Here is a 22,377-nt window from a genome sequence, read left to right on the forward strand (position 1 = left end):
GTTTGATTAATCCGAAATCATTATTAAGCTTTCAAAGACATGTCTTAATTTCTCACCTTGAATCTGATACCTATTAGTAGTGTCATTTCTAAAATGTGCTTTCTTTGTAATTAAGAGGACATAGAATTTCTGTAATATTCTCAACGCCAAAAACATTACTATTTAAACCAAAAACATTACTATTTTGTTTTTAAAATAATTCCATGCTTCAATAATCAAGTTTAATTAATTTTCAAAGTTTGGTGAGATAAATGGGTCACTTAATATTATTACATAATATTAATGGATTAAGAAAAAATGTTAACAATAATACACTCTGAATGAATTCTAATATAATACCAAGTTGGAATAACAAACATTATTTGGATTTTTTCATAATGACTCTAAGGCCTGAAAAATATGGAGTCTTTGGGCCTTATGTTAAGGCAGCCAGGTCTGTAAAATTAAGGACACCATGATCTTGGAAGGGACTTTTCCCGATCTGAGTTCATTAGACAACTTCTCCTTCTCTCTCCAAACTTTGTCTTCTTCTTTTTGCTTTGCCTTCTCTCTACCCATTCACAAATTACAACTGTTGCATTGTCAAATAGGTGGTATCTTTTCGTTCACGGAGTTGAGAGCTTCCCATCCATCCGATTAGTTTCCGTTTTGGACGGGTAAGTCAGTTTCTCCATCTCTCTTGAACCTAGGGCATGTAACTTTACTGGTTGCATGCAGCTGGTAGTCTTCCCCTTTTAATTCTCTGCCTATTATAGCTCTAAGAGCTGTTTCTGTCTCCACTTTAGTGGATTGTAGGGTCTTACTGTGTGCTGGCTGTGTAAGGCACTGTTGGGGTTTTGTTACTATTCTGAGTAGTACTATGCTTATAACCACCAAGGTAAGGGGAGCTAGTTATAACTTTTAAATTTTGTTGTGGTTGAATCTGTTTTATAAATATGTATGCATGTTGAATTTTGAACTGGTGTGATGCTTGGACTGCATTCTTGATTTTAAGCATTTGGGCGTGATGAAACTGTGATGGATGGTGTGTGGATGAACTTAGTTACTGTTAATTGATTTTGTGTGAAGTGTTTCTGGGTAGGGTTTCGGTTGTAGTGATATTTAGATAGACAGTTTAACATTTAGGAAGTATTTTAGGTCATTGGAGAGAAAGTGGGATAAGGATTCTGAGCATCGGAAGTTTATAGTGTGTTTGGAGGGTTAATACAGTTTGATTAGGTCCAATGGAACTTGCTAGGAACATAAAATTGGTTTAAAACATGCAAAAAATGGTAAAGGTGGGTTTGAGTCCCTAAGTTGTGAAAAATTGGTGTTCTAGAGTAAGAATTGAGTCTTAATCACTTTAGAATTGGAGTGGGAATGTTTATAATCATCTAGATGAGTTTAAGTAAGTATAAAACACGAATTAAGAGTGTTAGAAATTGGAGAAAATAACTAGAAATGGTAGGGCTGGTGTGAGTGTGTGATTCTGTAGAATTTGCGTTCTGCAGATGATGCAGAGTCGCTATGCGAGTTGTCTCGCATAGCGAGACCCTGTAGAGAGTGCTCACTGTCTGAGTCATTCGCTGTACGAGCTGGTGCGCTGTGCGAATGACCAGAGGGTGTTGCTCTTTGTTTGTGAATCCTGTCGCTATGCGACTGGTGGTGGTCTGGAACCACTGCCCATTTAATTCGAAAGGCGAGTGGGGCGCATAACGAGAGTTTTAGGGGGGTTGGTCTCTGTATGGGTTCTCGCATAGTGACCTAGGTGCGCTATGCGAGGGACCCAGAGTTTGACACTTATTTAGACTTAATTCGCAAGGCGAGCTGGGAGGGTGCGTTATGCGAATAGCGCCAGTTTCGCCTTGCGAGAGTGGTGCGTTGTGCGAAATGTTCGGGGTTTTATTTTCTATTTTCTCTTTTATATTGTTTCACTTAGAGTTGAATGTTGTATGGTTTATGAAGTATGTGTTGGAGCAAATTATATCGTATGATGGGATTCAAACATGTTGTATAATGTTAAAGTGAAAGTGTGTGTGATTCAATGGTAAGATTGATGATTCAAAGTATGTGGTTTTAAAAAGTATGGTTGATGGACGTAATTCCATGATCTTCAAGGAGAAGATCCATGGTGGTGCCCTTAGTTGTTTAGAATGAAAGTAGGAACTTAGTCTTGGGGGTCATCCTGAAGCTCCAATGGTCTTTCTTCTCACGTAGAGAGGATTGAACCATGTGGTGAGGAGCAGAAGGTCTTAGTCTTGGGGGCTTCCAGTATGCCTCAGGGCCCAGAACAGGCTAACCTCGTGAGTGTGGTAGGGTGGGGGAACCCAAGTTTCATAAGCCACCACGAGTGCAAGACCCGCCATAGCTCGACTATCATTCTAAAGTCCGGACAAGTCAAGTCTAGTATTCAACATGTTAGGATGCGTGTTTATCTTGCTTGATTGAAGTTAACTCTTGCATGCATATTGTCATATTGTGTGCTTTTTATATAATTAGCTCACCCTTACTTGTTGTGTTCGTGCTATGTTTGGGTATGTTTCCTCTTGCGATGATCATCCACTTGGATGGGAGCAGATGGCGAGGAGGTGCACCTTGAGCAAGCATTGGAGGAAGATGACGCTGAATTCTAGTACCATTAGGATCTCCTTACTTTAACTTTTGTATTTTAAAAACTGTAATATGTAGAACCCATGATATGTGAACAAACTTGAGTACATTTGCTTCGCTTCTTATTAGTATTTTAAGGATGACTGTAATCGTAATATTCGAATATATATTTTCAATTGGTTTCTATTATTATAATCTGGTGACGTCTTTATTATATATACACGTCGTATATTCTGGATGGCACAATGACTTTGAAATAATACTATACGACAAGATCCGTAGTAAATTAGTCAGAAAAAAAAAGAAAACACACATTATTTGTAATATATTTACTATGAAAGTAAAAAAAATAACAATTTTACATATAAATTTAAAATTATTATTATTATTATTATTATTATTTGTAATTAGATAAGAATACAAAATCGTATTACTTTACCAAGATGTAACCTATTTTATTCCGGAGATAATATATTTTTTGGAAACATTCGGCAAAATTTAATTTTAACACATGCATTTCCAAATTAAAAATTAATTATTTTTTAATTTTAAAAATGTGTTGCCTCAATCTCTTTCGCATTTAACCTTATTATTTAGTTGTAATTCTTTATAGTTGTAAAATAGTAAAAAAGTATAAGTTAAATTGTTTTAAAAATTAAAAGACTCTTGACTCATTGGTCTAAAAATTTTATTCGTGTACATTGGAAAATGAAAAATATTTATTCAACGAAAATCTATAAACACTTTCACGATATTTTTTAAAATATTTGTTTTTAAGTGATTGAGAAATAATTAAAATAAATAATAATAATTTTATAAAAATAAGATAGGGATATAAATAATATAAGATTGATCTAGTCAAACAAATAATAGATAAAATATAATGTAATTATAATTAAGAAAAGAATAAAAATATACACAAGTTATTCTTAAAGAGAGAATACTTCCAGTATACATAATAAAACAAAAATTATATGTCTTCTATTTCAAGATACAAGATCAATCGAGTAGAGTGAGTAAATTTTATATACACCAATATCTTAAAAGTCAACATAGAGTGGAAACAGAAAACACAAAAACACTTTATAAGTTTGTGTTTGCTGTATATTTTTTTATGCAAATAAGTGATATTTATAAATAGAAGAGAGACTAACGAATTAGTTATAATAAATTTTATTTAAAATAAAATAAATGTAATAAAGTTAAAAATTGTTTATTCATAAATAACATTTATCTATAAAATCAATAGTCCATAAAAATATAAGCAATAATAAAATTCGTTATTTTTTTAATTATATTTAATATTTCCAATAATTTGCATATCAGTGTGTATAAGTTGTTTAGTTTTAAGATAGAAATAAGACGATGATTGGTGAAGTATAAGAAAATAAAGGTAATTTTAAGAAAATTTGGACTCGTATATTATTTTAGTCTTATTTTTAGTTCTCTTTATGTGTGTGAAAAAGTAAAAATATTTAAATAGTCACTAAAAGAATCATTCAATAATAGTCAAATTTAAATATAAAATAAATTATTCATTATATTGATTAAATTACGTATAAACTATTATTAAATGTAAAATTTAAAGATAAAATAAATTATTCATTATATTGATTAAATTACATATAATTTTATAAATTAAAAAATATTAATATCTAAAGTGGTTTTTATTATTAACAAAATATTATAATATGTTTCTGAGTTAGAATCTAGATTGGTGAAACATAAGAAAATAGAAGTAATTTGGACAAAATTTGGGTCTCATTTACTATTATAATTATAATTTTTACTTTTTTCTATGTGTGTAAAAGTGAAAATATTTAAATTGTAACATTAATATATAGTATAAATTATATAAATAGTAGTCAACATTATAATATGATAGAACAGTTAAAGACTTGCAGATAAAGAGTTAATCTTACAGTCATCCAAAATGGTTATAAAATTTAAAACTTTATATACAATAGAGTATTTCAAAACTATACAAAAACAACTAAAGGATCTTAACTAAATTAAACAACAACGTCATCACCCTCCAAGGCATGCTCCAGAGGCACCTTGTCTACCTCTGTTCACATCCAAATGGATGATCATTGCAAAAGAAAATACCACACGAACAACATACAAACACAAACACAAGGGTGGGCTAGATATACAAAGATCATACAATTATAATAGCATGTAACATACAAAGTTCACTCAAACAAAGTATACTAGATCACACATCCTAACATGTTATATTCTAGACTTGAGTCGTCCGGACTTAGAATGATTACCGAACTATGGCGGGTTATGCACTCGTGGTGGCCTCTACTGCTTTGCAAAGCCATTACCAATGGGTTTCACCCTACCACACTCACGAGGTTAGTCTGTTCCGGGCCTTGAGGCATACTGAGAGCCCCCAAGACTAAGACCTCTTGCTACTCCTCACAACATGGTTCAATCCTCTCTACTTGAGGATGATTGACCATTGGAGTTTCAGGATAACCCCCAACACTGAGCTCCTACATTCACTCTAAACAACCTGGAATCTCACCAAGAGATTCTACAATGAAACTTACATTCACCCCTTTGAATCACATACTTTCGTTTGTAATTGAACTCACAACACTTCTCAATTATATACAAACATCCACCTTCAAACATAATTCACACTACACACCCCAAGTAATTTAATCAAACTCAATACAAAGTAATAAAAGAGTAAACTGTTTCGAACCTTTCGCTCTGCGCACCCAATTCGCAAGGCGAAACCAGGAGTCCCTCGCATAGCGACTTGTCTCGCTATGCGAATTAACTCGTAGAGGTACCAGACCTCAACCTCTCGCATAGCTACCCCAGGTTGCTATGCGAAAGTCCAGACAAAGACCAACCTTCCCAACTCATTCGCTATGCGACCCTTTTCGCTCTTCGAATGAGAAATAACCCCAGACCCCAAGCAGCCGCACAACGTCCTGATTCGCCATGCGAACCACTAGACAGAGAGCAACCCTCTCCAACCATTCGCACAACGCCCAAACTCGCTGTGCGAATGTCTAGACAGAGAGCAACATATTTATGCAACTCAACCACAACATACCAATTCTAACCATTTCTCCCAACTTCTAACACTCCTAGATTGTATTATATACCTAATTAAACTTGTTTAAGTGATTCTAAACATGCCTACCACCAATCTAAAGTGATTATGAACCAATTCTTACTCTATAACATTCAGTTCCTCAACTTAAAATTCCAAACTCAATTCTACCACTTTGCACAGGTTTTTGACCATTTAAAAGACTCACACAAGTCACAATTGACTTACTTATACTGCCTAAACAGACCAAATGATCCCCTTACCTCTAATTCTCAAATTCACTACCTCACTGTCTCTAAAATGACCTAAAACACTACCAATTCACCTAGCTTTCTATCTAATCAATGTTATAACAGATTTCTCATCTCTAATAACTCAATTACAACAATATATCTTATCCAAATCAATTCACAAATATCAATCCTCAGTTTTACATTTAGACATTCACATACATCCAATTCAATCCATTCCAAAAATACAACTTACGCTTCAAACAGCAGAATAACATATAACTCAACATATATATCTTATACAATAATTTAAAAACAATATCTAACTCCCCTTACCTCAGAGATTTACAGCTCAACTCACATACTCGCCTCAACAGTACCTTGCATCGAAGGAAACTCAACAGAACCCTACAAATCACCAATTGGTGATCAAGAACAGCTCTTAGAGCTAGAATTAGACAGAGAATGGACGAGAAAACGCACAAGACACATGCAACCAGTAGAGATTGCATGGTTGAGAAAAAGGGATGAACAACTTACCCGCTAGAATCGAGAAATCGATCGGTCAATTATGAAGCCCTCTACGCTGTGGACGTCTGGGCACCTCCTGATCGTCAATCCAACAACTCAGTAAGAAGGAAAGTTAGAGAGAAGGCAGAAAACGAGTAGAGAACAAAGGTTTTAGAGAGATGAAATGTTTAAGATAATGAACCGAGCTTTAGAAAGTTCTATCTATATTATAAGATTATTTTTAAAGTAAAAAGCTTGTCTCATTATTTTAATACGCCTATCTACTATAATACTCTATTTTCTAGGTTCTTACATAAATAATCACTAAAATAATCATTAAATAATAATCAAAATATAAAATAAATTATTAATTATATTGATTAAATTACATACTATTTTATAAATTAAAAACTATTAATGTCTAAAATGATCTTTATTATTAATAATAAAATTATAATTTGTTTATGATTTAGAGTTTAAATTATTTTTTAAAATTAATTATCAAAATTTTAACTACTCAACGAGTAATGTACAACAATCTTAGCCACACAAACTTGGGTTGGGCCAACCTTCATCTCTAAAGAAGCTAAATTAGATTAAAGTTCTACGTACGATTTTGAAGTCGAGTCTTTCTAACAATAGAGCTTAAAAATCGATATAATGATTGGTTTAGGCAGGACGATGGGCCAACTACGATATTAGTGTGTAAGATCGGGATCCACAAATTGACGACGTGAGTTCCATGCGTTAAACTGACATACGAGACTCATCATTTACTTGAAATGGAGAAAGGATACATTGTATGTCACAAAAGTAAAATGAGATTTATAACCTTACTATAAAATGAATTTCTCACAAGCTTAACTTATTTATAAAGATGAAGTATTTTTACTAAATCAAGTTAATTTCGGATCACCAAACCATATAACATATGAGAAAACCCATAAAATATAATAAAAAAATCATATATGTTATCACACTCCTTAAAACCTTGATAATTAATATTAAATATCAATAATCAATTATAATTTGTTATTAATAATAAAAATATTTTAGATACAAATTGTTTTTAATTTATAAAATAACTTATAATTTAATCAATGATTAATTATTTTATCTCTAAATTTAATTATTATCATTATTTTTGTGCTTGTGAATATTATGCTTTTTAATTATTCTCTTAATGTAAGAACCCTTAAATTCAGCAGTGAGTGGAAGCCAGGTGTAGGTGTAAGGATTCAAAAATTCAGAAAGTGGAAGTCAGGTGTGTGTAGCGGAGTAGCCGATCAGTTTTGACGGTAGTATATAAGGAAACTTTTCAAATTTCGTGCCACTCTACTTTGCATGCACTTCTTCTCTCTAAGTTTCTGAGTTCATATTCTCCTCCTTCTCTTTAAAATTCTCTTCCTTCTTTCTACAAAGTTTCATTTTCTTCTTCTTTCGATCATCAATCAAGCAACGTCTGAGTTTTACTGGTGTCAAGGGCTTCACTTTGCGCCGATCAAGTTGTGGTTTTGAGCTGGTAAGTTTATCCTCTTCTTAGAACGTCTTTTTCTGGCACATGCAAGTCAAGTTTCTAGTTGCATGAGTTCGTTATCTCCTTCTAGTAAATTCTGATCACATTTCTGGTCTTTTGTTTGGTATAGTTTCATTAATCAGTGAACCTTAGGTTTCTAAGACTTTTGGTGGTGAGCAAGTTTTTGCACTGACAGTTCTCTGTCCAGTTAAGAGGTAAGGGAAGCTATTAATTTAATTATGTTTTTCTATGGTTGTGGTTGGAATCTCTGTTTGAATGTGTGCATGTATGAATAATTGTATGTTTGATTGAATTATATGCAATATTATGTGTTTGGACGAAACCTGGGAGGTGGATGAGAGGTTTTGTAAGTTTTGTATAAAATCGAGCGATCGGTATAGAACGATCGGTCTGGTCTTATAATCAGGTTTAAACGATATTCGGTTTCGTAGTGATAATCTGGTTAAGTGTCGCTAGGTTTAATATTGACAGTCTCAGGGTGAGTATTATCGTTTGTTATAGGTCGTAATAGGTTTAACGTTCGTTATTAATAGTACTATGTGTTAGCACTCATTTTGGGTAGTACTCGGTTGGTATTGGTGATCGGTCTTAACTGAGTTCTACTTTCGTGGATCCTTAGTTAATGACCGATTGGTCTTGTATTGATATTCAGGTGAATATAAGCGTCAGTCTAAACATAACATTTGATTTTAAACAACGTTCGGTCTATCATAGGTTTTAACTGTTATTGACCGCTCGGTCATGTACTGTCTCGGTAGTGCTTGGTATTGTACTAAGCGCTCGTTCTTGGTAAGTGCTTGGTCTTGGACCAGCGCTCGTTCGATATAGTGCTCGGTTTTGTATTTGTACTAAGTTAATAGTGTTCGGTCTAAGCCAATATTGTTCGACTCCTGTTTGGGTCTTATTCTTCAAATGACCGTTCGGTCATGTTCTCATATGGGGATTGTTTTACCGTCCGGTCTTGTTCATAGGTTACGTTGATTTTTTTCGTTCGGTCGTACTCGGAGTTTGTGTTGTTAACATTCGGTTTCTTCTATGAGTGAATATTTGATCTTTAAATGCTATTATCGCTGTTGACTTGGATGGATTGAGATAGTTGTATTGATCTACTGAGTATAGGAAATTGTATTGATATTTCAAATAAGGCATATGTTTCAAGTAATGTGGAAGAGAATTGCAAGGAGGAATGTCTCAGTGAAAAGTGTATTGAAGTGGTAAATGTCTCAAGTGAAAAGTGTATCAAAGTGGTGTTATAGTATGAATATGGATAGTGAAATTCACGGAGTTCATCCTGATATTCTGATGATTACCAATTCTCAAGTAGATATGGGTAAGACATTGTGTGAGAATGACAGGAGGTCCTAGCCTATAAGTTCTTGGGTGAGTTATAACGGACTAACCTCGGGTGGCAGCTGATGGTTTTCCAGTTACTACACCACCCGAGTGCATGAACGACCTCAAGCTACATATTCATACAATCCGGATGGTCAAGTCAGGTGTATAGTTTATGCATGAAGTATAATGTTCATTTGTATATGCATATATGTATTTGTTTTGGTATGTTGGAGTATTCGGTTATGCACTGGTTGTACTTGTACGAATTGTATGTATGTTTGCATAACTAAATTACATTGGCTTACCCTTATTTCCTGTTTTGTCTGTGTTCCCGTTCGGTTTTCTCTCTTGCGATGATCACCTTTTGGGTGTGAGCAGAGGATGTGGAGTGTACACTGGAGCAAGAGTTGGAGAGCGAGAATCCTGCAGTTTAAAATATGACCGTTCGATCATATTACTGTTTTTAGTTTTTGGCTTGAACCGTTCGGTCAAATTTTGTAAATCCTGAATTACCGATCGGTAAAGCTTTAAATTTTATGGTTATTTTAGGATATCTGTAATCTTATTATAACATCTTTAACTGTCTTACAATATTATTATATGATAACTCCTATATGATTTATGCTATATATTTTGGACGTTACACTTAACACTTTATAAAATAAATATTAAATAAAAATGTAAAAACATAGAAAAATATAAGAATATTTAACCATTTCGTGTAATATAATGAAAATTTTAAAGTTGTTCAAAATATCCATAGTCAAAATAACCTAGAAGTTAATCTATCCATAGCTGCAAAATTTGACCTAATGGCCTAACATAATTAGATCTGAATATTTAATAGCGTCATTATAAACAGCATTGAAGAAAAATTTGAGTATGTGAGCATACATGTTGAACAAGTCCCTTGCTTGTTCCATTGTTGTAAAGATTGGTTTGACCTAATAATTAAAATAAAGTAGTTGACTTAGTATAGTATATTTTGTTTTAAATTTTATTTAAACTAGTAAATAAAAAATAAAAAATGCGTTTAGTTTTAGAATGTGACGTTTATTTGTTTATTAAGAAAGACAAATTAATATCTAACTAGTATTGAAACAAACTTTGTACTTTTTTTTATTTAAAAAAATTGAAATATTTGATAATTTCTTTAAAATTAATTATATATTACAATATTTCTTTTAACAAAGATGACGAATAATAAAACAATAATATATTTAATTGTATTAATAAAATCAAACAAAATAATAAAATTAAAATTTTTATACTAATATTTTAATACTTTTTATCTATGAAATACAAAATATACTAATGCTTATTATTATTATTATTAAATAACTATTTAATCATAATTAAACCTTATTGGTGTCGAAAAGCGGTTCGGTTCGGTTCGGTTTGTTGAACTGCGCTATGTACGTGGACACGTGTTTGGATTTCCGACGAAGGACCAATAAGGAACTGTTTGGTTGGAAACGAAATACACGCAGCATTTTACAGTGAAACTGAAAAGGGGAAGAAGAGTGAAATGGGTGAACTTTACGCGTTGGACTTCGATGGAATCATCTGTGATAGCTGCGGCGAAAGCTCTGTCTCTGCTGTCAAGGTTTGTTCTTCTCTTCATTCCACCCAAAACAATTTTTGTTTTTTATTTGAAAATCTTTATAATTTTCAACTTTTTTTTTCAATTGCTTTTTCCTCTGTGAATTCATGATAATGCTACTAAAGCTCATCATTATTTATTCTCTGTTTGGATATTTTCAGGCTGCCAAAGTGAGATGGCCTGGTTTGTTTGACGGGGTGGATTCGGCCACAGAAGATTGGATTATTGACCAGATGCACACAGTATAATAAGTTCATTTCACTTAGTTTCAGTTGTTATGGATTTCATGCAACTATTCTCTGGTTTGGCTATGTTGGTTTGTAATTTGATTGGTTGGAAAGAGTATTGATCAGTGGAGGCATGACTGGATGGTAGCAATAGAGTCTTGAATTTTCGTGTAGTTTGACTTTAGTTGATGAATTCTAGGGGGTGTTTGATTTTGGATTTGTACTTCAGAGGTTTTTGATTTTGAATGAAGTGTCAAATATCTGCCATGTTCTAATTAGGCAATTAGACTTTGTTGGTTAAATTTATGAAGAAGAAAATAAGAAGCTAAAAGAAATAAACTTCTCTCATATAAAGTTAGGCTATGTATATCTTAGAAGGTAGACTTACCAAGTAACAAGATAGACTTAACAAACATAGCTAGGATAAATTAAGATCCCATCTTAAAATGCGCACAAAGGGCAACTTGACAAAAGTCTTAAGGTTCGATGCTTATGGATTTTATTTTTTTATTTTATTTCACTCATCTTTTTCATTTTTACTCAATGTGGGATTTTCAATTCACACTTGTATTTCTAACATTACAGAGAATTAGAGGGAAAACCATTTTGTGTGTTTTCTTTTTGTGAACTGATTACCATGGTTTCCTGATTTAACTATCATTTTTTAGTGCAATAGATTAAATTTGCTTGATTGCTTCAATCATCAATTTTCATTTCAGATCATTGAACTATTTGATGTCATAAATATATTTTTTGTAACTTTTATGTGTTTTCAATTTAAGACTATTTCCGTATGAAACCATGTTGGACTTGTTTTCAGTTCAAAGATGAACTTCCGTAGTTTTTTTGTGTTAGGTGCGACCAGTTGTGGAAACAGGATATGAAAATCTTTTACTCGTGAGACTGTTGCTTGAGAGCAGAACACCTTCTATCCGGAAATCTTCGGTGGGTAAAAATGCTTACTGCTTTGGTTTTTCTCATCAGTTATTTCTTATCAATTGAAAACAATGTCACTAAGATTAGTCATTGACCAAGTCAGTGGATATTCCGTACCAATGATGTGATATAAAAAAAAGCCATGTCATTGGAACAGGGTTTATAGTTTATTATGATGCCAGTGGGCTTGAATCTGCATTTGCTTTCAGATGAACTCTGGACCTGTTGACTGATGTCATAGTTCTTGTGCAAGGTTTCAGAGGGGCTCACGGTTGAGGTTATACTGGAGAACTGGTCCAAGTTGAAGCCTATTATTATGGAAGAATGGGGTGAGAATAGGGATGCTCTGATAGATCTTTTTGGAAAGGTCAGAGATGAATGGTTGGAGCAGGATTTTGCTGGTTGGATTGGTGCAAACAGGTAGCCAAATAATACTCCTGACAGGGGATTAACTTTTGATACTTATATTTATACCAGATGCATGGTAGAAAACTAAAGCACTAGGAAGAGATATCTTAAACATGAGGACATTAACACTCAGTTCATATAAAGGGAAATGCTAGCAATACAATCCTAGCTTATTTTTTCGAGCTCACTCTTTAATTTATTGAGACTCATCAAATAGTGCAGTTCCTTATTTAATTAGTTTCACCCACCCATATTTTTCTGAGATTTCCAACAGAATTTAACTAATAGTAAAATGTGCATCGAATAAGTTAGAGTATGTGTTGCTAACGCTCCACTTCAATAAATTGTCAGTGTAATAATGTTGAACATGCTATCCCTAGCCAACTATTTGACTGACCTGAAAATGGATTGTCATTGACAGAATGTTGGAGAAGTAGGACAGTTAACAAATTTTGAACCATTTCTGTTCAAGGAAATCCCTTTATAGATAATACTCCTGAAGGAATCAGTTTGTGTAGGTTCTGAATTCTGGTTATCCTTTTGATTAGACAATGTTGTTGCATTGTTGGGATATTGGTCTATTTTTGTTGATTGAATATTTTCTTCTAATTAATAGTTTTATGCAGTAATATATATGTATTTCTCCATACTCTCATGAATGATATTTCCTATTATTAATTGACAATGCTGTGTTTTTAGAATATATCCTGGTGTTTCTGATGCCTTAAAATTTGCAAGCTCGAGAGTGTACATTGTCACCACAAAACAGGTAACCTTTTTTTCCTTTTGACCAAGCAAGGGAACAATAATCCTAACAATAATAATAGACTATTTTACTTTCAATATTAAGCAAAATAAGAGGGGACAAAGATAAATGGCCATTGTCCCAATACCATGAAACCGCATCATATTAATTTCCACTTATTTCTCTAATTTTAGGGCCGTTTTGCTGATGCCTTACTCCGAGAGCTTGCCGGAGTGACCATACCACCTGAAAGAATATATGGCCTTGGAACCGGGTTAGTATATTTTACTAAAGTAATGCTGTAAAATATTTATATGTAACTTGTTTCTCTTTTTTCTAGCTATATTTTGATGAGATATTTTTTTACCGGATTATCTTTGACATCACCTTCAGTCCTAAGGTAGAGGTTCTGAAGCAGCTTCAAAAGAAGCCAGAGCACCAAGGACTGACACTACAGTAAGATATTGTGCTTTCGCTGCAAATAATGGCATTTTGGTTATGGCTATTATTATGTATAGAACTTTGTCTTACTTCTAAAGATGGTTCAAAAGAAATTAACTCCAGTTAATCTGAACTACCAGCTTTGTTGAAGACCGGCTAGCTACATTGAAAAATGTCATCAAAGACCCTGAATTAGACCAATGGAACTTGTATCTAGGTAGTTCTCTCTACCTGTTTATGATTTTTACACCTTCCCTCATCGTGTCTAAGTTCGTATGTTGTGCATTATTGCCTTTTCCCCCAAATGTTTAGTGTACTTGATAAACTTGATTGTTTGGATCAGGGAATTGGGGTTACAACACCCAACAAGAAAGAGAGGAAGCCGCAGCTATCCCCAGAATTCATGTTCTTGAGCTCTCTGATTTCAGCAAGAAGTTAAAATAGGGGTTTTCATCGAATTATCAGTTGTCAATAATTGAACCAAATATTTTCTTCCAACTCATTTATAAGCAATAACATATTTCTACTGAACAGAATTATCGAGAAGAGTTATAAACGCTCATATCATATCAGATATTAATTTGTATTGTATTAGATTTCAACTTAAAACAATTAAATCATCAAATGAGGAGCGAAATTATAGAAAAATCTGTAAGAAAGATATAAATTAAGAATTTAACTATTTCTTTTGACAGCAATTATTGGAAAGTGCTAGACAAATTCTATACAGATGTTCGTCATGTTCGTAGTCAAAAGCTTCCTTTAGCATTAGTACAAGTATATCTGCCAAATAAACTGTATTTATAATCTGAGTACTGTATTCTTCTTCTCATCCTCTCAAGCTGAAGTTTTTGAAACTAAATACCTTTGTTCCCTTTTATTTATCTCTGAGGGAATAAAGAAATTATTTAATGTCCATTTAGAAGTCCAAGATGACCTTAATTATGAATTTACCAATCTTTAAATCCCGTACTAAATCTCGAATAATAATTCTCATGTCACTATTGAGGAGAGATAAAAGTCATATAAATAACTCGTTAATCTAATGCACGAGGTTTTATTCAAAGCTTGATTCTAGAAAATACTGGTATGTTAAAACTGGGTAGGAAAAACTTCATAGTCCTTAATGGTTCTGTTCAGCTCAAACCCAAACAGGATGGACCAAACCAAGTAGAATAGAGGATATAACAGGAAGTTTTGATTTTTAACTGTACCAAACAGAGCATATATGTAAGGCTGTTTTTATTGTTATTTTTTGTTGTTACTGAATAAAAAGATTAGTAATTGTAATTTTTTAATTTATGCGTTCTACTAAGTCTGACAGATAAAGAGGAGTGAGTTTATTATAGTTTAATGCAATAATACGTGGATAAATTATATAGAGAGATATTTCTAGCATTGCATGTTGCATATTCCATCCAGAAGTGGGACTTTTCCTTATCCGTTGGTGTAGTTTTAACCACAAATTTGTTCCCTCTTGTAATATGTTTTTTTTTTTTGCAGATTACGATGTTTTGTGTTATGCAACAGTGTTCCATATGTTCATCTGAAACTTATTCAAATGCCAACAAATGCATATTTCAATCTAATGGTTTTTCTTTTAGGCAATTAACATATCAACTGATATTTTGCCTTATTTTGCAATCAACTTTCATTGAACATGCAAACGATCCAATGTAATATAACACAGTTGAATCATGTCCAACTTATAAGACAATGCAAACCACATATATCAAAGACCTAATATTTTTTAAGCAACTAAGCAAGTCAAATAAGCACCATGCACACATTAAAACATTTCAAACTTCATACAAATTGACTACTTGGTTCATACGAAAAAAAATCTTGAATCGGTTATAAAGAATAATCTATCTGTTTTAATATAAAGATAATAACATTATCATTCTTAATAGATAAATAGAAAATAGAGAAAAAAATGGTTGATTGGCACGTGTCCTGATTTGAATGATAGTTGGTATCATAGAATTCAATCCTGTTTGGATGGTGGGTAATTGCATAACAAGAGTACAATATAATAATATTCAGATAAGTTTAGTAACGTTGGAAGGAAGACAGGGAAATGGGTCACCTCTATGCTTTGGACTTTGATGGAGTTATATGTGACAGTTGTGGGGAGACTGCAATCTCTGCTCTCAAGGTTCATTCTATCACCCTTTATCTCAAATGGAAGAGGAAAACAACACAAAATAATTGAAGTATCTGATGATCACTTTTAGTCTATGTATGGTTTTGGTTTCAAAACTAAGCTGTGATTACTTTGTTGATAATTTGTAGGCTGCCAAGTTGAGATGGCCTTCCTTGTTTGACGGTGTGGATTCAACCATAGAAGATTGGATTGTTGATCAGATGATTACAGTAAATAATTTATGGCTGGTTTTGTTTTGTGCTGTTAGTTATTCCGTTTTTTCTTTAAATTTTGAGAATGTTTGGATAAAGAACGCAATTAAGTACTTGACCATAATATCTTGTAAAATGATAGTTTCTTCATAAGTTTGACTGTAAATTTTACTGAAATAAGTTGAAAAGAACTAGTAGAAAGGTCAGATACCAAAAGAAAACAAGAAACAAGATTGAATTTAGTTGAGGAAAACTATTAACATTCATGATAATGTTTATGCTTGAATTTGTCTTAGGAGGTATTTGGATGAATTTATGCATAGATGTTCAGATAAAGTATTAACCATTTGCTAACTGCTACTTGGATGCTTTAATGATGATGTTAACTCCAAACATGAAAAATGAAAATTCCAATCAAAATATCATAAATCGCAATACCTTAAGGACTGGTTGTAGACGTGAAATAGAATTTGGCTCCTTGTACATAAAAAGATTGGAGAGGATTTTTTTTTTACATTTTCAAGTGGCTTCTCTTTGTTATTATTGTGGTTAATGACCATTTTCAGTTTTTGTGATATAAGTAATTTCTTTTTAAGATTAAAAATGTTTTTAATTCTTGAACTTTCATAAGAAATTGAAATTTATTTTTATTTGAAACTTTGATATATTTTGATTTTGATACTTTTTGGTCTCTAAACTTTAAAAATGAATAGATGATCCAATTATGTTAAATTTTTTGATATGTCAAATGTTTTTTCTAGTTGACATTAAAGCGAAAATATATCAAACAGTATAAACAACTGAAATGCTAACAGGAAACAAATATAACATATTAAAAAAATTTATCATAATTAAGTTAAAAAGACTATATCTATTATTTTTAAAATTTAAGGACCAAAATGTATTAAAATTTTAAACATAAACAAATTTTAATTGCGTATCAAAATTCAATGACTAAAAACATATTCAATAATTCTTTTCAATGAATGTGTATTTACACGACTACATACCATCTTAATATTTTTAGTTTTGTGCCACTCACTTGTTTTTAGGATAAGGCTCATATTTGCTTCAATCTAAAGATTTGCATTTCAGTTAGAAATAAATATGAATGTTTGTTAATGTATGAACTTGCATAATTGCATTTTCAAGACAACTGCTATGTATGAAATTCTAGTTTGATTATTTTTTTTTTTACACATGAGATGTTAAATATGGAATGGAAGTTTTTCATGTCAGGTACGTCCAGTTGTTGAAACTGGATATGAAACTCTTCTACTTGTAAGGTTGTTGCTTGAGACTAGGGTTCCTACCATCAGGAAGTCTTCGGTTAGTATATAAAGTCTACCATTTTATTTATGTTATTACTTTTGGCGCAAACCTTCAGCGTTGAGTTTTTAATTTATTTTTTAATAAACTGATAGTGTAAAAAGTATTTGTGATTAGTCAATCAGAAATAATGATAAATATGACTTTTAAATAGTTTTGTAAAAATCAATAAATTTATCATGTGATCATTTTTATTGAATAACAGTGAAACCTTTTTATATATAATCAGTGTATAAACTATTTTCGCTTATTAACAAGTGGAAGTCTTTTATCAGATTCTAAGGAACTTTTGTCATCGTCTATGATGATGCCATTTTGACTGATGTCATAGTTCTCTGAAAGGTTTCAAAGGGGCTTACGGTTGAGGATATACTGGAGAATTGGTTCAAATTGAAACCTGTTATTATGGAAGAATGGAATGAGAATAGAGAAGATCTGGTAGACCTTTTTGGGAAAGTCAGAGATGAATGGCTGGAGAGGGATTTCACTGGTTGGATTGGAGCAAACAGGTAGTCCAATTAAATGTCAAGAAATAGGATAACTTTTCTTAGAACTTACATCTGATGAAATGAATCAAGAAAAGCTTAAAGTACAAAAAGAGTTCTGATAGCATTGAGTATAGATGTTCAAATTTTAGAAATGTTTCTGCAAGATGTGTTGAACTTTTGCCTGCTAATCATGTCTTGGTTGCTAATTTGTGGGTGATTTACCTCTAGACTATATCCTGGTGTTGCTGATGCATTGAGATTTGCAAGCTCAAAAGTGTACATTGTCACCACAAAACAGGTCATTACAATTTGATATTGCCATGCCCTGATCACTTTATATTCTCTACTTACTTCTACCCCTGATCTGTTTTCAGAGCCGCTTTGCCGATGCTTTACTAAGAGAGCTTGCTGGAGTCACTATACCACCAGAACGATTATATGGTTTAGGAACTGGGTTAGTCTTAAATTTTGATATATTTGGTCCAACTGAAGCTCTGTGTGGTGCTTTATATCAGCACTTTATAATGTTTTTTATCTATGAATTGCTTCATTCCATTGACAAATTTGTTTTTCCCAAACTAATTACAGTCCCAAGGTAAAAGTGTTAAAGAAGCTTCAGGAAATGGCAGAACACAAAGGGCTGACACTACAGTTAAGATTTTGTGCTTCCAGGGGTTATTTTATTTAATAGTATGGTTCAGGGGAAATTGACCTAAGTTAATTTTAAACAGCTTTGTGGAAGATAGGCTTGCAACCCTAAAGAATGTCATCAAAGAACCCGAGTTGGATAACTGGAATTTGTATCTGGGTAGAACTCTTCTCTCTATCCAATTGTAATTTCTGCTATCCATTTGTTTCTTTCAGTTTCTATGTTTTGCATTATTTGTATTTCTTAGAGTTGTATATCTGCTATGTTTGACTGTTTGGATTAGTGAATTGGGGGTTCAACACTCAAAAAGAGAGAGAAGAAGCAGCAGCCAACCCTAGGATTCAAGTTCTTGAGCTTTTTGACTTCAGTAGCAAGCTGGTGTAGTAGTCTGACTTCGTTAAATTGTCAAACATTGGATTAAATATTTACTACCATTTCATTCCTTTATGTGCAACGACAAATTGCTACACTTGAAAATTCATGAGGTATTTTTAACTAGTTTCCTTTCTTATTAAACTGCATCACTCGTGTCCTATAAGTGAGTTGGAAGTATAGATGATACAACTTCTTGGTAATTTCTAACCTTTCTTGTAAGTGGGTAGAAGTGTTATGTCACAAGGCAACAACATAATCAGTACCAAGCTTGCCTTAGCAATGATAAAAATAGTAATACCATCATTTCAGTCTCTTTATCCAAAATTTCTACCAGTAAAAAGTGGATCTAATAGTCTTGCTAAGTGCAGTAAGAAGGACTAAAAATTTAAGAAGACTCGTAAATCATTGAAAATGAGTGACTCAACTGCTTTATCTCAACTTCTATAGAATTATGTCTATACCGATTGTTACAACTCCGTTTTATCATTTTGATTAATTTCCTCTGTATCAGCATTATCTGCTTTGGCTTTCTCACTGTTGAGCTTCTCAATAACTTCATCTAGAGGTGGATCTCCAGGTCTTCTAAAAAATTCATCCCCCATTTTAATCTCATAAGCCTCTGATTGGTCCAAGACAAATTCCTTCAACTGACAACATGATACGAGTATGAGATCATATCAACAGAAAGCATAAAAAACTAAGGGTATAAAAAACTTATTATTTCCTCCAGGACGAATCCAGAACTAGTTTTTCAATATAACAAGAGATAAACAAAAAGGTAAAGTTCATTGGTTAAAATTCAGTATATTTTACTTTAAATTGAACAGGGAGGTTAAGAATATAACAGCAGATTGCGGGCTGTTAAAATTAAAAAGCCAGGTAGATTCTTGTATATTTCATTCTTTATATTTAAAATAAATTAAAACAGAAAAGTAAAGAGCAATACCTCCTCCAAGAATTTGATGCTTTCCAAGTTGAACATGATTGTATTCAGATCAACACCCATAAACCTTACTCCAACAGCTCCAGTTCTCAGAATATGTGTCCATTTCATGGCAAATTCAGCTACCATGTCCTATAAAAATCATGAAAAATGAGTATGTTAATCAGTATTCACATAAAAGTTCCAAGTAGAAACCTCAATGCATCATCATCAAACAAAATATTGAGCATCAAGTACAGATCAAAATCTCAAGACCTTCTTAGACCACTCTTAATCTTTAATTATATTGATCGAGCAGTACTTAAAGAGCCATTTTGACAATTTTTCAGCGAATCATAAAACAAACAAAGTTCCGTTTATATACATTGTCAATGTAAAACATTTTCCCGTAAACATTAATCAAGTTTTGACTACTTTATCATGTCCAAATTATTCATGAATATGATGTGATCATAAAATAAATTCCTATTGGATGTCTGTGTAAACTATTTTACTCTGATAGTATACATAAATTAAATTCCGGCAAATAAACCATGGACAATAAATAGAAACTATATCAGAAAGTCCAATTTATCCCCACTCTCAAACTCTAAAAATGTGCAACGCCAGCCTAAACTTTCAGAGTCGTTTTCAAGTAATATTCCAAAGTTCAATCAATTTTTCACAAGGAAAGTAAACCTCAATCCGCCTTACCAATCCAAAATCCAACAAGCACAGAGCAAGTCACATTTTAGTTGAAATTCAAACAACAACAAAAGCCTTATCCTAAATCCATATCTACATGAATAGCAAGACACCATTGGGTATGGTTAAAGACCAAATTCTAAGAGATATTATTCACACATAGTCTGTTGTGGGTGATCCGTGATTGGTATTTTGAAAGTTCTACTTTGAGCAGTTGACTACCTTGGATCTATCACACCCTCTTCCATTACCCGGACTTGAAACCGGCTATATGATACTATAAGTGAAGTTAAATTCTAGCTCAACTGAATAAATAAACTCTCACCAAAAACCCATTAACCACCATATTGATATTCACCACAACCAAAACCCACCACTTCAATTCAAACTCGAGCTCATCTTTATTTATTAACTTGTTTAGAAGAGTTTAATTACTCTATTATTGGTTGCAGAAACTTCCAATTTTAGTCTTTATACATAAAAAAATTCTTTAATTCCATACTCGTATCATTTTTAATCTCTTTCATTCTCTAAATATGTCATTTAATATTTTTAGTCCCAAAGGATTAAAAATGTTATGAGTAGGAAATAAAAAGAGTGTTTTTAAGTAAATGGATACACAACTATAGGTGCCTAAAGTGGAAGATGTTTTAACATGTAGAAACTAAAAGATCAGTTAGACCTTTAAAAAAAGACGAACTGGGCATGAGAAAAAAAAAAATCACCACTTCAACTCAACCCCATTATGCCACAGTAAAGGGTATCAGAAAAACCACAAAAGATCACAAATTTAACCAAAATTCGAAAACATACAGCCACACTATCAAATGGGCACACGCTAAACATCACAGAAAAAACGCCAACAATGTTCTCACCGGAGTCCGGCGAACCCCAAACCGGAGCTTGACGAATCCGATGACGGGTCCGGCATGGCGCTTCTTCATCTCCTCCTGAATCTGCGAGGGATCCATCTTGGAAATATCGGAGGGGGGAAAAGAGGGTTCAGGTTTCTTGCCCCATTCCTTCCACGCATCGTCCTCCTCGTCGTCGAACACGTCGTCCAAGTCGTCGGTGATGTGGACCTTGCGCTTCCCGGCGAGGGCAAAATGGGAAATTGTGGACGCTAGGAGGAGAAAGAGAAGGAGAGTGTGAAGGCGTTCGAATGTCATTAGGAAGAAGATGAAATGAATGTGAAAGGATTGGAAATAAGCTTATTGGTGAAGAGTGTGGTGTGAGTGAGTTTTGTAAGAAGTGTTGTGTATCATGATTTAGGACTCATCAGAAGAGATGAATAAATTTACTACTAAATAACAGATAATATTAATATAAATCAAATTTGGTACTCAATATTCTTTGTATTTTTTTAAGCTTTTATTTATCTTAGTATATTTTAAAAAAATTGAACTTCAATAATCTGTCTTTAAATTAGAATAATTATGTTAAGTGAATATTTTTTTAGTATGAAAGTGAAAGTGTTTTTAACAGTTATTTTCCATCAAAATGTGAACTAGATGAACTACCAACAATGGTCACCATGAATAAGAAAACTAGAAGAAAAAAATATTTTGCTAAAATTAAAATTCATATACATAAAAGTTTCTTATTTACTATTCAAAAAAATTGTTAGTTTACTATTTAAAAAACTTATCCTTGATATGTTAAAATTAAAATTTATATACAAATAAACTCTTTTATTATGGATCCACAAGATGTAAGATGATATGTTGTTGCTGGGGCAACCAGATATTTTAAACAAACAACAATGCATATTCCAAAGCCATTGTTGAGCTTGGATCAGAATTCGAATTTAGCATTATTATTCATTGCACTAAGAAAATGCTGATCTCAAACAAAATGTTTAGCCTTCTGAGTATACTTTTTTCTGTAGTTAAGCTAAATTGAGATATCTCT

General features: G+C 32.7%; 3 protein-coding genes across 4 annotated transcripts; 2 read left to right on the forward strand and 1 right to left on the reverse strand.

Annotated features, from left to right (window-relative positions):
* The first annotated feature begins 10,726 nt into the window (after positions 1–10,726).
* Positions 10,727–14,234, forward strand: LOC124827371 (ribosomal RNA small subunit methyltransferase G). Its single transcript, XM_047300405.2, has 9 exons — positions 10,727–10,886; positions 11,045–11,125; positions 11,966–12,055; positions 12,300–12,466; positions 13,154–13,223; positions 13,394–13,473; positions 13,593–13,655; positions 13,781–13,857; positions 13,984–14,234. Exons 1-9 carry the CDS (start codon positions 10,809–10,811, stop codon positions 14,082–14,084), a joined length of 807 nt encoding a protein of 268 aa, XP_047156361.1. The 5' UTR covers positions 10,727–10,808; the 3' UTR covers positions 14,085–14,234.
* A 1,405-nt stretch (positions 14,235–15,639) lies between these two features.
* LOC124827369 (uncharacterized) lies at positions 15,640–18,985 on the forward strand. 2 transcript variants are annotated; one of them, XM_088111648.1, is made up of 9 exons: positions 15,640–15,798; positions 15,936–16,016; positions 17,238–17,327; positions 17,670–17,836; positions 18,044–18,113; positions 18,190–18,269; positions 18,404–18,466; positions 18,547–18,648; positions 18,748–18,985. In XM_088111648.1, exons 1-9 carry the CDS (start codon positions 15,721–15,723, stop codon positions 18,800–18,802), a joined length of 786 nt encoding a protein of 261 aa, XP_087967774.1. In that variant the 5' UTR covers positions 15,640–15,720; the 3' UTR covers positions 18,803–18,985. The 2 variants fall into 2 exon arrangements, with proteins under 2 accessions (XP_087967774.1, XP_047156359.1); XM_047300403.2 differs by having other exon boundaries at positions 18,547–18,623.
* A 112-nt stretch (positions 18,986–19,097) lies between these two features.
* On the reverse strand, positions 19,098–21,758 carry LOC124827370 (LDL receptor wingless signaling/trafficking chaperone). Its single transcript, XM_047300404.2, has 3 exons — positions 21,342–21,758; positions 19,786–19,914; positions 19,098–19,486 (listed from the first exon to the last, which is right to left on the reverse strand). The coding sequence occupies exons 1-3, from the start codon at positions 21,633–21,635 to the stop codon at positions 19,307–19,309; spliced, it is 603 nt and encodes a 200-aa protein (XP_047156360.1). The 5' UTR covers positions 21,636–21,758; the 3' UTR covers positions 19,098–19,306.
* Between the last annotated feature and the right edge of the window lie 619 nt (positions 21,759–22,377).

The sequence above is a fragment of the Vigna umbellata genome, chromosome 4, assembly GCF_029865625.1.
Source record: "Vigna umbellata cultivar VRB3 chromosome 4, Vumbellata_1.0, whole genome shotgun sequence".
NCBI lineage: Eukaryota > Viridiplantae > Streptophyta > Magnoliopsida > Fabales > Fabaceae > Vigna > Vigna umbellata.

Coding starts and splice junctions, on each gene's coding strand:
- LOC124827371 (XM_047300405.2), top strand. CDS start 10,809: ATGGGTGAACTTTACGCGTTGGACTTCGATGGAATCATCTGTGATAGC. Junction 10,887..11,044: donor GCTCTGTCTCTGCTGTCAAG/GTTTGTTCTTCT, acceptor GGATATTTTCAG/GCTGCCAAAGTGAGATGGCC. Junction 13,224..13,393: donor ACATTGTCACCACAAAACAG/GTAACCTTTTTT, acceptor CTCTAATTTTAG/GGCCGTTTTGCTGATGCCTT.
- LOC124827369 (XM_047300403.2), top strand. CDS start 15,721: ATGGGTCACCTCTATGCTTTGGACTTTGATGGAGTTATATGTGACAGT. Junction 18,114..18,189: donor ACATTGTCACCACAAAACAG/GTCATTACAATT, acceptor ATCTGTTTTCAG/AGCCGCTTTGCCGATGCTTT. Junction 18,624..18,747: donor TAACTGGAATTTGTATCTGG/GTAGAACTCTTC, acceptor TGTTTGGATTAG/TGAATTGGGGGTTCAACACT.
- LOC124827370 (XM_047300404.2), bottom strand. CDS start 21,635: ATGACATTCGAACGCCTTCACACTCTCCTTCTCTTTCTCCTCCTAGCG. Junction 19,915..21,341: donor TTGGGGTTCGCCGGACTCCG/GTGAGAACATTG, acceptor TGATTTTTATAG/GACATGGTAGCTGAATTTGC. Junction 19,487..19,785: donor GCATCAAATTCTTGGAGGAG/GTATTGCTCTTT, acceptor TCATGTTGTCAG/TTGAAGGAATTTGTCTTGGA.